This window comes from Macrobrachium rosenbergii, chromosome 20, assembly GCF_040412425.1.
Source record: "Macrobrachium rosenbergii isolate ZJJX-2024 chromosome 20, ASM4041242v1, whole genome shotgun sequence".
Lineage (NCBI taxonomy): Eukaryota > Metazoa > Arthropoda > Malacostraca > Decapoda > Palaemonidae > Macrobrachium > Macrobrachium rosenbergii.
In genome coordinates, this window is record NC_089760.1 from 15,704,184 (window position 1) to 15,721,750 (window position 17,567).

The 17,567-nt window shown below is 37.8% G+C and overlaps 1 protein-coding gene across 3 annotated transcripts in view; it reads right to left on the minus strand.

Annotated features, from left to right (window-relative positions):
• LOC136849080 (uncharacterized) overlaps positions 1-17,567 on the minus strand; it is a 1,041,516-nt gene that overhangs the window by 52,528 nt on the left and 971,421 nt on the right. For all 3 annotated transcript variants that reach the window (XM_067122009.1, XM_067122007.1, XM_067122010.1), the window contains 2 exons: positions 12,282-12,483; positions 8,497-8,591 (listed from right to left, as the gene is read on the minus strand). In XM_067122009.1, coding sequence (XP_066978110.1) covers positions 8,497-8,591; positions 12,282-12,483 — 297 coding nt within the window. The remainder of the gene's footprint in view (positions 1-8,496; positions 8,592-12,281; positions 12,484-17,567) is intronic.

Here is a 17,567-nt window from a genome sequence, read left to right on the forward strand (position 1 = left end):
CAAAATTGGAGTAGACTCTCTCTATCTTGGATCAACTTTACCCAAGAACTTGCCAGGACCACCCAGTCATCAAGGTATCTCAAGATGTGTATCCTGTGTGAATGAGCCCAGATCAAAACCAGGGTAAACACTCTCGTGAACACCCGTGGGGTGGTAGAGAGGCTGAAGCAAAGCACCTAGAACTGGTACACTGTATCTCCCAAAATGAATCGAAGGAACATGTGAGATGACTGATGGATTGGAATCTGGAAGTACACATCCTTCAGGTCTATTGTCAGCATAAAATCAGACTTCCTGATGGCTGCTAGAACTGTGCAGAATGTTTCCATCTTGAACCAGGTCTTTCTGATGAAAACGTTCAGGGAAGGCAGGTCTATGACCGGTCTCCAAGCCCCCAATGCCTTTGCCCACCAGAAAGATCCAGCTGTAGAAACCTGGAGACCGATCCTTCACAACCTCCACAGCTCCTTTTTTTCCATCATTACCTTCACTTCTTCTCGGAGAGCTAGATCCTTCAGCAAGCCCTAAATATGCATTCTTAGATGAAATGGACAGCTGGAAAGAGGAGGAGGAAACTCGAAGGGGAATAGATATCCCACCTGCAGAACATCTGCCACCCAGGTCTTCACTCCGTGCTGCTGCCAAATTGCCCAATGTCTCGCCAGGCAACCCCCCCTACCAACAGCAGCAAATGGGGAGTGGTGTCCCCTAGTGTTTTCCTCCTCTAGCCCTGCCCCAGCCTCCTCTGCCAGGACAGGACTGACAGGGACGCTGCTCAAGTGTCTTTGTAGCAGGAGCAGGAGAAGGCTGGCAGTCCCTACAAGGAATGGTCGTAGGTTGAGATCTCTTAGGGGAAGGGTAAGCAGCAGCCTGAGATATAAGTAGTCACATTGGCACATGAAGGACCAGAAGACTTAATAACAGCCTGAAGGACCAGACAGTCATTATTGTCTGCTCTTTGTCTGTCCACTGCAGCCTCAACTTGGTCCTTAGAAAAGAATGACAAAGTTCCTAGAATTGTTCCATTCCTCAGTGCCAAGGTGGAATCAGGGCCAACAAATTTAGAGATCCCAGAGAGGGCAGAATCTCTTCTCTTCAACAGCCAATTAGCCTACATATTTGCTGTTAGGTGAGCCACATGAAATAGTCTTGACACAGGACTGCAAAGGTCTAAGAAAGTGGGCGCTCTCTTCATTGTCACTAGACATGGCTGCTGCAGAAATTTTGCCTATTGACCATTCCTGTGTACCATTATTCACTACTGGAGCATAAGAACGGTCAGGGCCAAACACTCTGGGTATATATCATTTTAATGAATGAGAAGGAACTGTCTTGATAGCGGTCCTATACACAAGACCGAGAGCGTGGCCTATGTGTTACAGGAGAGGATGGCCGTGGTTGTTTCTGCAACCGAGAAGGACTCTCGTTACATGGAGGATGGTCACGGCCGTGCTCCCCGCTCTGTGGACTACTTGTTCTAAGAGAGGAACGATCCCAATCATGAGGACATTCCCTCGCGTGTGAAGTCGACTTATTCAAGGCCGCCTTGTCGTCTTTCTTAACAGCCATGGTCTTACCCTCGTGTATAGAGCAGGGCAAGCGGAAGAAGGCAAAATGACTGCAACTTCTTGAGGAGGAGCCTGATCCGTAGATCTATGGCTCTTAGGGGAGACTTCTATTGTAGTGTGTGTTGCTGCACAATAACCAGGAACTGGCTGACGCTCATCAGTAGCAAGGTAGAAGACATATGGCCGTGAAACTTGACAGATACATGGCTGTCTGTAACAGTGAGTAACCTTGGAGGGGAAGCTGGAGATGAACCAGGAACAAACTTGGAGGCAACAGTACGGCTGTAATGGGCCAACTGAGAATCAACTGTAGGAGATGGATGGTTGGTCTTGCCCTCAGATAAAGGGGATATGGAACAGGAATCCAAAGAGGGCCTGCAGAACTTCTTGCAAGAAGGGGCCGCGAAGTCATTCTTTCTCCAATGCCTTGGTGGGATGGAACGAACAGACGATGAAGAAGATGACTGGGAAGAAGACGACAAGGAAGATGGAGATATACGTCTCTTCTTTGATTTCTTTGTAATGGAGTGGCCAAACTTCTTCAGAAGAGCACTTCGACTCCATCAGGGCTTGAACAAGGGAGTGGGGAGGAGAAGACATAGAAGGCCCAGGAACGGTAACCGACGGGAGGGCCACGGCCGTTGAAGGGAAAGGTGTAGGCAGAGGAAGTCACAGCCATAGACACGCAAGCAGAAGTCACAGGCACCATCACAGTAGAGACTGACATGGGGCAGACACTGGGAGATGGGAAGACAAGAGGTGGGGCAGTAGGCCCCAAAAGTTGCCTCCCCAGGTAGACCTAGTGAAGACCAGCACTCGGATACCTTTTCCATATCCATACCTGAAACAACAGTACAAGGGGGAGCTGCCTCCCTCCTCAAACCATCCCCCAAACTACAGAGGCAGCTAAGTCAATCACAAGATTTCCTGGACCCTTCCTTGAACTACCTGGAGGAGGAGCCTCATCCATGGATCTATGGCTCTTAGAAGACTTCTGTTGTAGAGTGCATTGCTGCACAAGAATCAGGAACTGGGTGATGCATCAGTAGCTAAGACTGAAGACATATGACCGTGAACCTGGACAGATGCACAGTTGTCCATAATGGCGAGCAACCCTGGAAGGGCAGCTGAGATGAACCAGGAACAAACTTGGAGGTGACGGTACGGCCGTGATCAGCCGACTGAGAATCAACTGTAGGAGACAGACGGTTGGACTTGCCCTCAGACAAAGGGGAGATGGAACAGGTATCCAAAGAGGGCCTGCAGAACATCTTGGGAGGAGGGGTCGCGAAGTCTTTCTTCCTCCAACACCTTGGTGGGATGGAACAAATGAACAACGAAGAAGATGACTGAGAAGAAGAAGACAAGATAGAAATCTACAATGTCCCTTCTTAGATTTCTTCGTAATGGAGCTGCTGAACTTCTTCAGAGGGGCACCTTCGACTCTCTCCATCAGGGCTTGAACATGGGAGTCGGGAGGAGAAGACGTAGAAGGCCCAGGAATGGAAACAGATGGGAGGGGCATGGCCAATGAAAGAACGGTGTAGGCAGAGGAGTTGCGGCCATAGACACGAAAGCAGAAGTCACAGACACCGTCGCAGTAGAGACTGATATGATGCAGACACTGGGAGATGGGAAGACAAGATGGTGGGACAGTAGGCCCCCAAAGCTGGGTTCCCCAGGTAGACCTAGTGAAGACCAGCGCTTGGATAGCTTTTCCGCACCCATCATTGCAACAGTACAAGGAGGAGCTCCCCCCCCCAAGAACAGAGGCAGCTAAATCAATCAGAAGATCTCCTGAACCCTTCCTCGCACTATCTAGACAAAGCAATAGAAGAATGAGAAGGAGTAAAATCTTCCTGAGGAGATGGAACGAGAGGGAAAACTGGTGGAGAGGAAAAACAAGGAGGAATGGCAGCATCAGATGTCTTTGGAGGCACAAAACCTTCCCAGGATGGAATAGTTGATTTCCTCTTGTATTTCTTCTTACCAAAACACTTCCATTGCTCTGGAGACCAGTCATGACACTCTGAACAGGGGTTACTTACATTCCAGTGATTAGATTTGCATCTGTTACAAGTCGAACAAGGATCAGTCTCAAAAGAGGCAAGATAATGAAAACACAGGTTGTTACCTGCCCCAGGACATTTCCTCTGAGGCAAAGACTTCTTAGATAATTCATGGGTTTGCATTTCTCAAATGCAGATACACACAGATAATCACAATATATCACAAAAAACACACACACAAAAAAAGATGAAAAACCAGAACGTACGTCTTGCTTGAAAGTGGTTTGAGAGATAACTGGCGACTCACAGTGTATGCGAAGGGGAGAAGAGGTCAGGCCCCACCTACTCTCTCTCCCTGTTGGCTGATACACTGATGCCACCAAACCTTGTTCTATTTTCAACTGGATCCAGCTGCGCTAGAGAGATTTTCCTTATACGTAAAGATCGAAAGGTTTTTTTCACATATGAACAACTAGAGACATCTTCCTTCTCTCCTCCTACTCTGAAATCAGTTCCATAGCTGCTGGCTGTTACTACTCCCTCTGAAAGTCTTGCAGTTCTTCTTTAGTGAGCTCTGTTTCATGCTCCTCCACTAATTCCTTTGCATCATTATCAATGGCTCCAAGCCCATGGACTTGCCCAGAGACACAATATCACCCACAACAGGCTCGGCCTCAAAACCTTCGAAGTCTCTTTCTGTTTCGGCATACGGCCACAATTTTCCCTATGAAGAGGTCATAGCTCTGTAAGAGACATCCCCCACGGCTTTATCTATGAGTCTTGTGCAGTGGAAGATATTGAAGTGATTCTTCCAGAATTCTCAAGAGTCTGCTCTCTATCAGAGGTCACTTCAAAGAACATCTGGAATGGTGCTTTGGTGTAAAGTTCCCTGAAATTAGAGATGACCTGCTTTTCCATGGGCTGGATGAGAGGTGGTGTGATATGGGGTAAGAACTTCATTGTTAATATTGTACAGTCTTTGCTTTGAATCCTTTGGCAATGGAAATTAGAGCAAACTTGGTGAATTATTTGCCAAGAATCAACTTTTTCCAGATAAAATTAAATGAAAAATAAAAATGAAGCAAGAAGACATAAACCAGTCTGAAGCAAGAAGACATAAACCAGTTTTATTCATTTGAAAGACCAAAAAGGGCAAAGAAAATACATGTCAGTTAATATCAGTGATTAGCTATGGTTTTGACAAGAAACACACTTTAGTCTGCTGTCCATGCTTAAATCGTGGTGGAGCCTCATCATGGACATAAAGTGGTGTGAATGATTTGAGGTATTTATCCCAGAAAATAATACATGAGCAGTTGGCCAAACACATGAATATCATGACTGATATAACATTGCTAGCTCAAACTGATACAGCACACAAGCTCTTGGTTACAAAGCACAATGAAAAGGTAAAAAACTCACATGTGCAGTCAAAATTAAAAACCTTAAAATATTGTGGAAAATTCTTAGAGGTATTATGATGCTTTTGCCTGTGAATAGGTTCCAGTTTAGAAGCCATGGTTTTTATAAAGAATGAACTTTCAGAATATATGTTAGAAATCTGCAAAAATAAAACCAAGGAAGAAGTAAAGAATGCAGAGTATGAGAATTGTGTGTGATGAGAAAATGGATACTTATGACAGAACAAAGATGGTAATTGTTCTTAGGTATAAGTTGCAAGGGATACTTGAGGGTTCCTGGGGATCTTCCAACCTTATTATTCTGACAGCAGAAGTATATTAAGTGCATTATTTAAAAAACTCCAGATTTTACTGTGTTGACTGTCCCACAAGAGCCAGAGGCAAGGCAGCTGTACAATGCCAGAATAAAAATTTTAGAGATATGCTAACTTTATCATGTGTTATGTACACCAGTTAAACTTCATTTCTGACAAGGCAGTCACAGTATGCTAATGTATGGCTGCAGGGAATTTTCTTAATTTGTCAGAAATACTAACATTTTTTAAATTCTCCTCAAGGTATGACTGTACTGGAGAATGTTGCTGGCCACTGAATTCCGCTGTCATCATCAACATACTGCAGCTTCAAAAGCAGTACAGTCAGTGCTGTAAATGAAATTAAAGATGCACTAACTGAATTTTGCAACATCCTGGAGGCATCAAACTCAAGAGGTACTGGGTCTACAGCAGCTTGTATTAAGAGAATTGTGCATGATCCTGAATTTCAGTTTTGTTTGGAATTTTTCTCCAAGTATTGCCTCATGGTTATATTCTCTATGCTTCAGTCTAGAAATATCGATGAAGCTATGAGCAATGCCTTTAAAAGCTTCAATCCTCTATTTTAGAAGTTAGAATGTTATATGTGATGCTATACTGTCACATCCTGAGCAGAAAAGAAGAAAATTTAATATGGATTGATAGGTTCATGCCAAGGTTTGTGATATAATTTTTTAGTGATGCACTTCCAAAAGCAGCTGCAGCCTATCCCATGCTTGAAAAACTAAACTCCCAGTGTCACATACAACACAAAAGAAAAGATTTGTATAGATCAGAAAACCTCATTATTCATACATTGTAAATCTACTGAAAGTTTTAATAACTTCAATAACAATGGCAGAAGCACAATGGTCTTCAACAGAGTACAGGGTATTCACATTCTTTTGCAGAGTACCATGGTGCTGTTTTTAATTTAGCAATGATATCAACCAAAAACATAGTACTGTAGCAGAAATGAAGGATTTCAATGATCAAGTACAGTACTAACCTACATTGCTATGTCAAAGAACTAAAATGCCGACTTTATTCTTCAGTAATACTACAGTGTTGACTGTCGCCACCATCTTGGCCATCTATACCTCCACCAGCCATGATGATGGCTCCTACCATCATCTCCACAGCCTGCTAATCCATGGACACCAATTCAGATCTGACGTATTTCAAACTTGTACAAACTACTGCTGTAAGAAGCCTGCAGTCCCTCCACTATTTTTACACAAATTGCCACTGATGATTACACAGGGTAACCTTTCACTACCTTCCTTTGAGAATCCTTCCACAAAATTCAATCACTACTTTGCTTTGCAAGTCATCCTACATAATTCCATAGGCTAGTTCAACACTACCCTACTTTGTGAGTCATCCTTTTGCATGATGAATCATTTATAACCTTCATCTTATACTTTTATCCCAAAAGGTGCTCACAGTGATCAATGTCGCTGCTCAACTTTCCTCTATGAGTGGACCTGTCGACCCACATCATCAAAGATTTCAGTAACCCCAAAGGTTCAAGTAAGTCCTTGAAAATAACTTTCAGATATGGCATAGAGTTCAGCACAAAGATCCTCAGATATCTCTAAGTTCAAAATATTGTTTGAGTCTACCTTAACAGCATCTGTTACGAAGAGCTTACCTCTGTGGCATGACAGAACAGATCAAAGCATTCTGCAGAAACCAGCATTTACTTCTCTGGAATGAGCAAGGCATAATCTTTCTGGTTCCAGACAAGATTTCTCATCAAAAAAAAGAGGATCCCTCTTAGTGCAGAAGACTGTGACTAAAACACCACCTGACAGGGTTCCCCAGGTTTTTTCCTGACAAATCTTATCCAAAACACTGTGCTGGCTTTACGAAAAAAATTCCAGGGACCCTTTTCATCAAGTTAGCTGCAAGAAATCTGATGCAAATCAGTCCACTGAAGTCAGACAGACACCTTGGTGGCAGATGTCTAACCAGCAACCATACTCACCTTGCATGAAACTGCCCTTACAGTCATACCCTACTTGCTAATGTATCAGAAGTGAGCTGGATATCAAGAAGGTTTTCCCCCTGCCACTACTTTCAGGATCATTTCCTCATTCATTCCCAGTTACTCATTCTGTCTTATACCTGCTTTATTAAGCCCTATGTATCAGCTGTTAGGCCTATTTAAACTTGACAAGTGAGGCCTGTCACACTGTTAATTACCTTTTGAAAATAATGTGCATAGTTGAAAATTTCAAATAAACTAGGTCTGGCACTGAACCGAGATAATAGTTATCTTGACTGGCGTATAACTTCTCGCCAGATTCAAACAATCACACTCCAGGGCACCCTTGCAATGATACCTAGATTGGCATCCTCAGTGAATGGTTATTGCCACTGTTTATCAGACATATAGTGTATTAAGTTGAAATGATTAGATTTGGATCTGGATCTAATGCATTTTTCCTCACTAAATGACTATTGCTTTTACCACAAATTACAGTACAGTTTATTGGGAAAAAAATTTCAATTATAACAAGATAGGCCAAAGTCTAGAATAATGAATAAATTGTGAGAAAAGTAAAGGAACCGCTGTTTTACTTTCACTAAAGGAAACATTGATATTAAATTCAATTGTTTTCATTCCATAATATCTCAACAGTTTCTGATTAGCAAATTTTATGGCAGAATCAATATAACTTTAGTAGAACCAATATAACTGTAGAACTGAATTAGTTAATCTATTCTTAATTATTCCAGTTCCCTTTCACTCTTTCATATGTTTATTCTTAATGAGAAATTTTTATTCATTCTGTGATAATGGTCTGGAATTAGTCCAAGATTTTGTTTGCTTTTGAACATTAGAAAACAATCCTCCTAAATGTGCAAAATACTAATGAATAACAATGGCTTACAATGCAGAAATACCTTACGGTTATTTGTGAGTATAAACTGTAAAGTATTTTACCTTAGTTAGCCTACAATAATAAAATGACAAAGATTCATTCATTATTATCAACCATAATACAACAAATCTACAACTTCCAACTGCCAATGAGTATCTGGTGAATACTGTACTGTACTATCCAACCAAGCACCAAACAACATACAATTTACACAATGCTGTAAATAGCCTTTTGAAAGATTCACTCAAAATGTTCACAAACACAGTAACTTGTATCTTACAAAATAGCAAATGGTTCCTTCTATTTTTACCTACCGGATTTGATTGCCAAAGTTTCTGAACCGTGAAATTTTCCGATGACGTGGGAGCTCTTCTGCAGTTCCTCTTGAAGGTTTCAGCATCAACTGTTCCTGCAAAGTAATGGATGGTGGAATAATCTATAAAATATATTATCTTCCATTTCTGGAGACTTTTTGTAATCAGACTACTGTACAGAGTAAAAGCATTCTTAGCTCTCACTTTGCTGGCCCAGAGTATTGTTTTCAATGAACATAGGTATTTCCCTATTGTAATATATTCAACTTAAAAATTTAATGATTCAATAAACTGAAAATGCTGAAGATTCTGACATCTTTCAAGGATTTGTTTCAAAGACTTGATATTCATCATAGGCTGACAATGGGACAGATGTAAAATATATCTAATTGTTATATAGTTAATGAAGTTGTTGGTCTGTGCATTCATTATATTCTGGGATCTGTTTATTCTACCAAATACTTATGGGTCAAATGAGTGCGACTAATTTTTAAAAAAATTTACATTAATGTGGCATTCATTTTTGAATGAGGAACACCACAGTCCAGCAAATGATTTAATTTATTTTAATTTGCTATCAGGCCAAATATCCTTCACATTATTACAGCTGGGTCTTTAAGATACATTAGAAAATGATAATCAGCAGCAATATGTGTATGAAATAAGGTCATACTACTGTAGTACTAGTTGCAATTTTGCTTACATTGGCAGAGAGCCAACATATTTCAACATTTAGATAGGCTTCATAAAATTTGTGGGGTGATATATTAATTTGCTATACAAAAAGATTTCTTGGACAATAGTTCTGAAATGCTTCTAACTTGTTTCTAGTCACTTAAAATAAAAAAATTGTATGGTGGCATGTTTTTAATACCCTTGCTTGCTGATTTCATAATACAGACAATTTTGATGAGGCAACAGGAAAGATAACTGGTTTGTTTCATTAGATGAGACTGCAGCAAATCCTTCACCAGAGGTCTGGAATCATCAAAATGATTTGTGCAGTGTGGGGCCTTTATGTCCTATGTGTTTTATTGTGTGTGTACCGTATGATGTTTAGGGGTTTGTGGATAATTTTTTTATAGCGTACTACATGACTGCTATTTTCCCTAAAAACAAAAATTAGAAGCCTACTGACAATGCCCAGGTATCTAATGCCATGATAGCAGTATTAAAAAAATATAGTTTTCAATTTGCTCTATTTCGCTGTAAGGGTGATTCTATGGTCAGTGAGAAATCATTGTGTTTGCCTTCTGTGATATATTTTTGCATAAATACTGAGATAAACATATTTCTATATAGAAAAGAAAAGTTTTGATCATAACTTATTTACCAGCTATTGGCCACTACTATTTTAGGACCTTATTACTTACACACTGTGTGATGATGTAACTCATGCTGTGCACATTCTTAGTGCGTTATGGAGTGCACCCAGCTTAAAGACTTAATTTGCAACAGATCCATACATCTGACTCCCATAATTTATGAAGCTGATGTCTTACATAACATAAGTGTTAATCTGTCTTCTTTCAGAATAGAGAACCACCATGTAGTGTCAAAGGTTTTTGTATGCTGAAGACTGCCAGCTATCTGTTTACACTTAAGTACTTTTTAACATGATCTACAAGAGGTTATGAATCTATGATGAACCTGTCATGCTGGAATCCAAGAAAGTTGAAGTGAGGTTATTACTGTACTACATTTGACTGCATGTATAGCAGGGAATATCAAGAATTTTTTGTATTTACATTCAAACATTTGGTGTTGCTAAAATACATGCACAAGAACAGCAGGTAAATCTTTTTAATAATAACATTGCTGTACTGTTGTTATATAAGAACAAAAATAGCTTAGCTATATACAGTACAAAAATACTTCATAAATAAAAACATAAATAAAAACAAACTACAATAGTAACAAAAATATTGGTATATCAAGAAACAAGACATGAAGAGCATAAATTGCAATAAGACAAGAAGTCATTTATATGGACAATATACAGTACATACATGAATACAGCATTAAAATATTACAAAAGAAAACAAAACTGACATTAATAAAAAATCTATCTAATCATTTTGCCCATGAATAACATATGTATGTGAGTACTGTAATGCATACTTAAATGTGAAGCCAGAGCAGAGCTGAATAATTTTTTGTTCTGTACAGTATTACTCTAAAATATGATTGAACAAATTTATGTTTTTGCACACAATAACTTACATTTATACACTCAATTTCCACTAAACCTGGAATTATAAAATTAAGATTATTCTTAGTTTCAGATACTGTACTCTCTCTAGCTTTTTGCTTGTAGATGCACTGTGTCTATTATTGAACATTTTCCTTTCCTTATACTGTATAGAGTGTACCAGTGTTTCTGGTGAGAAACATTTTTTGTAATGTTGAGATATACAAAATATTCATAGTTAACTAAAAACTGTAAAACTGTAGTTGAGAACTCATTCTTGTGGCAGGCAAACAAAATTTCCGTTTGGATATGTGGTCAACATACTTGTACACTACATACATCCTTAGGAATTAACTTCCTATGCATATCTGATTCATTAAGTTGATTCAGAATATCAGAATTTCTAACTCTGCTGTTGGAGCTGGAGGGCACAGTCAGCCAATAAAATGTCCCCATTTTTGTCAAAGATGAGGTGATAGCATGTCTACAATTGTGGCAGGTCACCATCTACTTACGAAAAGTATAACTGATCCCTCCAATCCCAAAAGTTCTCTTTTCATATGCCTCTACAAAAGTGTTGGGAGTCCATGGATAAAGGATATAACATATACTATTTGGCCTTTTAAGTTTCTTTTTTCTTGTCTGGGAAACTTTAAACAGCATTTGGCAGGTTGGTAACAACAACGTCTCCCATTAAAACTTCAGCTGATTACTGTATTTAAATATGCAATATGACTTTACTTGAACGATGAAGTGAGATAGCTCATTACTCTTACATCCCTACCATGGTTAGGCTAGCTATTTCACCCATCTTACCTAACTATTTTCCCATGGACCAAGAAACACAAAATGGATAAGGTCATAAGGTTTATGCATGGGAAACACAATGCTTTAGCAAACGGCCTCTGCTGAGATGCTTCTGGCACTAAAGTGACAAGAATGAATGCTGAAACATGTGGTTAACTAGTTTTCAGAGCATTAGTAAACAATGATAGGCATTCTGTTTTTCCTTTAACCAAACTGATACAAAACAATGCTGGCACCATGAGTTACAATTTCTAATACAGTAACACAATGTATGTTGTAAAAAAATAGTGTCCGGATGGACATCTAAAACTATATTCTTTCCTTCCCGTGGCTGACTAACCAAATGCAAAGATAAAGTATATGTATTAAGGAGCTTTAAACTTTCAAGAAAATATAAGTGAGTAGGAATCCTGTCACTTTCTCTCACAAACACAGTACTGTACAGTACTAATTACTTAGAATCTGTTACATGTATTTTCTAATTTAAACTAATAAATCAGATTTTCTCAATGGCTGACGATAATAATGGGTCAAAATTCAATGGTTTTTCAGTCACTGCATACACTGTACTACGGAACTTCTTGCTAATGGATGACCTGATAGACACATATTATCTCTCCCTTGGCAATAATTTTAGACAAAATTTTTGCCTTCCAAGGTGCTACACAACCAAAGACAAATGATCAAATCAAAATGTTGAATTGAATAAAATATTTCTAAAATAACTTCTTTTTTAGAGACAGTGCTTCTAATGCAAGTAAATAGTGTAAATATTTGTGTAACTGACCTCCTGTGTTTCCTCTCCTGATGCATCTATTGATCCTTGTCGAGGGAGGTGATACTTATTGGTTTGAATGGAGTTGCCTCTCAGAAGTGGTCGCCTTCGTCGTAAGCGCTGACCTGCCACAATGCCGCTACCATCACGGCTGGCTTCAGTATCTGTCTGTACTCCACCATTTTCTCCAGGACTAGAACTACTTCCCGCAGGGCTACATGTTAGGGAGTATTTAACCAATTACTTTTCAATTAGTGTAATTTCCCAGTAATATACCAATTTACAATTTAAGAGATTTTTTCTCCTGTGGAAAGGAACTTGGCAAAAATATCTCAATCATATGAACTGTATTAAAAGGTAACACTCAATGAGATATTACATTTCTGAGAAAGATCAACTATTGGATTCTGTAACCTAATTAATATAAATGAGAAAATCTGTACAAATTACAGGCACAGAGATGCTATACATAATGAGAAAGAAGTGCATTTTTATCTTGGAAGTTACAATCAACTTCTTGTAACTAATCACTGTCAAATGGTATTTATAGCAAACACATTTAGAAATGAATAAAGGCTGATGGGATGCAAGAACCAACACTGCCTACATAGACAAACTACTGAAATAGAAGCAGAGCACAACAATGTTCTAATGTAGGATACAAAAGAATAAATCATATTACAGAGAATCCATTTACTACTCAGGTGCTCAGATGAATATTTTGTTGATGTAATTTTAACTAACAATGGGTTATGTGAAAGAGAGACAAGAAAACAGAGAATCTGGCCAAGTGCTATGTTATCAGGGTACTAACAAAATTTTAGTTGCATTGTACTAAGTACTAAGTATCAGAATTATATGCATGCTCTAGAACACCATGAACATTTTGAATCTTTGTAAATCATAACCAAAATTCTGTACATGACAAATATGATACACTTGTGGAATTGAAGGCAAGGCTATCACAGGAAAAGATGCCAGTAACCTGAAAATGATTGCATAACATAATAAAAACTGAGCTACCAATGAATTGAGTGTAAAAGGAGTAATATACTGTACAAGTACCGTCGGTAAAAATTTACTGCTGTGGTATAAGTGAAAAAACTTTCATGCATCCTGCCTTAAAGACCTTTATGCCATTACCATAACAAGTTACCACTCTTCAGTGTGCTCTCACCAATTTGTTAATGTCAACTCTGCAAATATTCCTATCTTTTCCATGATCTATTTGCTGCACTTCATGTTCAAGATATGCAGACTGCAAGCAATTTCAAAATGTAAAATAGTACATCATCCAAGTATTGAACTAAATTTATAGTCTCACAGAGAGAGAGAGAGAGAGAGAGAGAGAGAGAGAGAGAGAGAGAGAGAGAGAGAGAGAGAGAGAGGGATCCAAATGTTTCATATGGTGAATCTCTCTTAGAGATCCCCAGAAGGAAGTCCTTATAACTCTGTTATCTTTAGGTTACCTGAATGATTAATTTTTCCTGCATAAAATCTAAGCCAAAAACCATGATAAGGATCTAGTAACATAGGAAGCTCTATCTAAACCCTCAGTTTCTGTCATCCAATGTATTCTCTAATAACCTGAGAACAATATATCTCTAATATTAGCCTCATAAAACTAGGTTTCTATTATTATTTTCCATGCCATGTACCATCCTAAAGGAAATAAGAAAGATGACACAAACTTATTTTAAACTGAATGCCTTGAATAGCAACAGTAAAATTTTGAGGGATAATTTAAAAGTAAAGTTACCCTCTAAACATTACCAACAATTAGAGATAACTACTGTACATTGTTACTGGACTAAAGGAGAGGACAGCTAGTGTTAAATAAGATTAAAATGACCAAAGGAGAATTAGAAAAAAATCTTTTATACAACAAATCTTATTAGTTATCTTGTTGCAGAACCTTTAAGTATCATCTTTGAAGAAAGAAGGCATATTAGCAAGGAAAGTAGAGAAGAGGGTGAATTAATTAATGACCATTCACAAAGCCAAGCTTGTACAAAAAAACTACTTAGGGTCTACCAGAAATACTATTCCTTTTGTTTATTAGGCTTAAATATTTCAGCAGAGGCAACAGGTATCCCTAGGGTATTCAGTTAAGTGCCTTGTTCTTCATTCTTAAAAGAATGTCTTAGTTTCACATCTCATGAATACCAAGTTTACTAACACACACAATTCACTGGTTTCCTACAAATATGGATATAAGCAAGTTTTAACATGATAGCTTTCTCTTGAAGGGTATGTATATTGTATACTCCCAGCACAGATTTTCACATAATAATAACAAAGACAGCTAAAAACATATTTCTTGACCATGCAGTAAACCCAGCTGCTATTAACTGGAAGTTAAAAAACACTATTTTCTGAGAAAAAATGTCAAAAACATTCATCTAAGCACCCATAAAAATGAAGCACAGATACAAAAAGTTGCAAATGAAGAAACGAAAAAGAACAGCTGAGCACCTTCAAGACAGCCACACACACTTACAGAATATAACTTTGTCGTGATACTGAAGACTCATGTAGCGGCAGGAGGAAGAGTTCTGAGTGGCCCAGATAGAAATGCCGCCACAGCCAAGTAAAAAAAATGAATTGTGCCATGCCATAAGTAAAAACAACTTGTGGTGAAAGAAAACTATGCACTAAGTTTAGAAAAAAAAAAAGCTTTCATTCAGAAGAGCTGAAATCGGAGCATTTCCTCAATCATACATTTGCACATTTTTGTAAGAGATGAACCTATAAAACATTAAAAATCCACATCAAGTGACTTTTTTTTTGATTAATTAATATGATATTGCAGAGAACCTTCAAGTTTTATAGTAAAAGTCAAGCAAATATCTTCAATTCCTTTTATACAAGTAATAATGAGCACTTACACTGCCAATCCCTGTACTAAGTTTGTAAATATAAACTCTTGTCATTAGCTTTCTAATTCCAGCCCTTGTTATAATTTATGCTCTTCCTTATTTTTCATGCATATTTACAGGAGGCTTCAATTGCCCTTGTCCAATACTGCAATCGAATATGAAATATACTGGGATACCTTATGAATCCACCACTAAAAAGGAAAATGTTAGAATTCACCCAAGACAACTCCTCATCAGGATAATTCAATTTACATATTTCATTGAAATATATCTAAATACTGTATTATGAATTAGGTTTTAGTCTTCGTACATAATAATTTGTCCGGCGAATAAGAGATAAAATTACATTTTGACAGACATTTACCTGCAGTTACTATAACTAACAAAGGCAGTTTGTCACTACAGTGCATGCATTTGTTTATAGTACTAAGTCTTTTTATCATGTGAATTTTCATTGAGGATATCTAACCCCTCGTAAACAATTTGCATTGAATTTGATGGGAATACCTACAATGTACAGAATTCTATCACAGGTTGTAATATCAAGCAATTTATGAAATGATTAACAACAAACAGATTAGTATGATTCATCACTAAATAACATACTGTGATGGGTTTATTTTGTGTAATCTTACGCAATTGACAATATCCTTCAAGGTTTGCATTAGACATGGATATAAAAAAAAAAAAAACTGATCTGTTCATCAACTTTTCTGTTACATGGGCCAAAAACATGTACCTCTGATGAAAGCTAGCTCATTTACTAATATATCTTGTATTAAATATCATAAGAGTGAATACAAGTGTTTGGTTTTCATACTGTCTAACACAAATATGAGAGTTCAATCAAAATAATTTACTTGTACAAACTACATAAACTTATGTATCTTAAAATGTTTCCTTATTATCTTGTCAAGTACAGTGGAAGATGAGTGAAGAAATGGCATGGAGAAGTGGTGTCCAAAGGTCATAAAACTGACTGAGATTCTCAAAGACTGAGGAGGTTTGGACAAGTAATGAGAAAGGATATGGAAAATTTGGTAAGCAAAGCCGTAGGTATGTAAGTAGAATAAAGACCTGAAAAGACCCAGGAAAGCATGGAAAAGGGACAGATGAAAACCTAAACCTGATGGGAGCTCTGGCAAACAGACCACAAGACAGAAGAGAGTTGAGAAAGTTCATTTCTAATCCTATAAAGGCAAGTCTGATACAAAAATGATTATTATTAGGAAGATGGCTATGTTTATCACGAATACTTACAGTACAATATAAATAAGACTGAAAATCATAAATTTTCCAAGCGTCAGATATTGATGCATGAAATTGTTATCTAAATTAAACAAGTAAAAAATGTGGCGAAGACCAATCGAGTTTTCTGTACAGCCGCTGCAGTGTATAATCAAGGCCACTGAGAATAGATCTATCTTCGGCAGTCTTGGTGTAATGCTGTATGAGCCTCGACCCGTGAAACTTAAACCACAGCCCAGTGGTGGCCTATCCTATATCATTGCCAGAAGCATGATTGTGGCTAATTTTAACCTTAAATAAAATAAAAACTACTGAGGCTAGAGGGCTGCAATTTGGTACGTTTGATGATTGGAGGGTGGATGATCAACATAACAATTTGCAGCCCTCTAGCCTCAGTAGTTTTTAAGATATAAGAGCAGACAGAAAAAAGTGCGGATGGGCAGACAAAGCCAGCACAATAGTTTTCTTTTATAGAAAACTAAAATTGAAACACCATCAACAGAAAGGTTAGAAAACATGATAAATAAAAGAATTTTTCACTGAAGGTAATATGATAAGTAACATGATATTTTTTCCATTTTTAAACAAATAAAAGGATATAAAACGAGGAAAAAAAGATAATTTATCACATAAAGAGGCAATAGGCTTGCCTTTATTGAGGAAAAGTTATAGGAATCTGGGAAAATAGCATCAGGGAGAGAATTTCAAAACCCAAAGTTGACAGAGAAGCAATAGTCTGTTTAAGTCTGTGACAAAGAAACTTGCATGAAATATTACCATGATGATAAAGGTCTCCTTCACCCATCTTTTTACATTTCACTAGGGCCTGAGTACAAAGTTTGCTGGAAAAGTTGCATTTTATCATTTACAGGAGTAATCTTGCAGCATAAAATACTAAAACATTAACATAAACTTTTCAGTATTCATTCCCAGAAGCATTCAAATTACTGTAAGTATATATCAGGTTACATGTACATATTAATATACTGTCACTTCTTTTTAATTTAAAAATGATACTTTTATAATAAAATTAAGTTTCATATATACTTACCTGGTAGTTACGTAGCTATAGTTTCTAACTCGTGTGGCAGCCTTTAATTTAAAAATCGTGGTAGTACTTTGATAGATTAGTGTAGGTGATAAGCCCCGTCCACTACGGGAGTTATGGGAA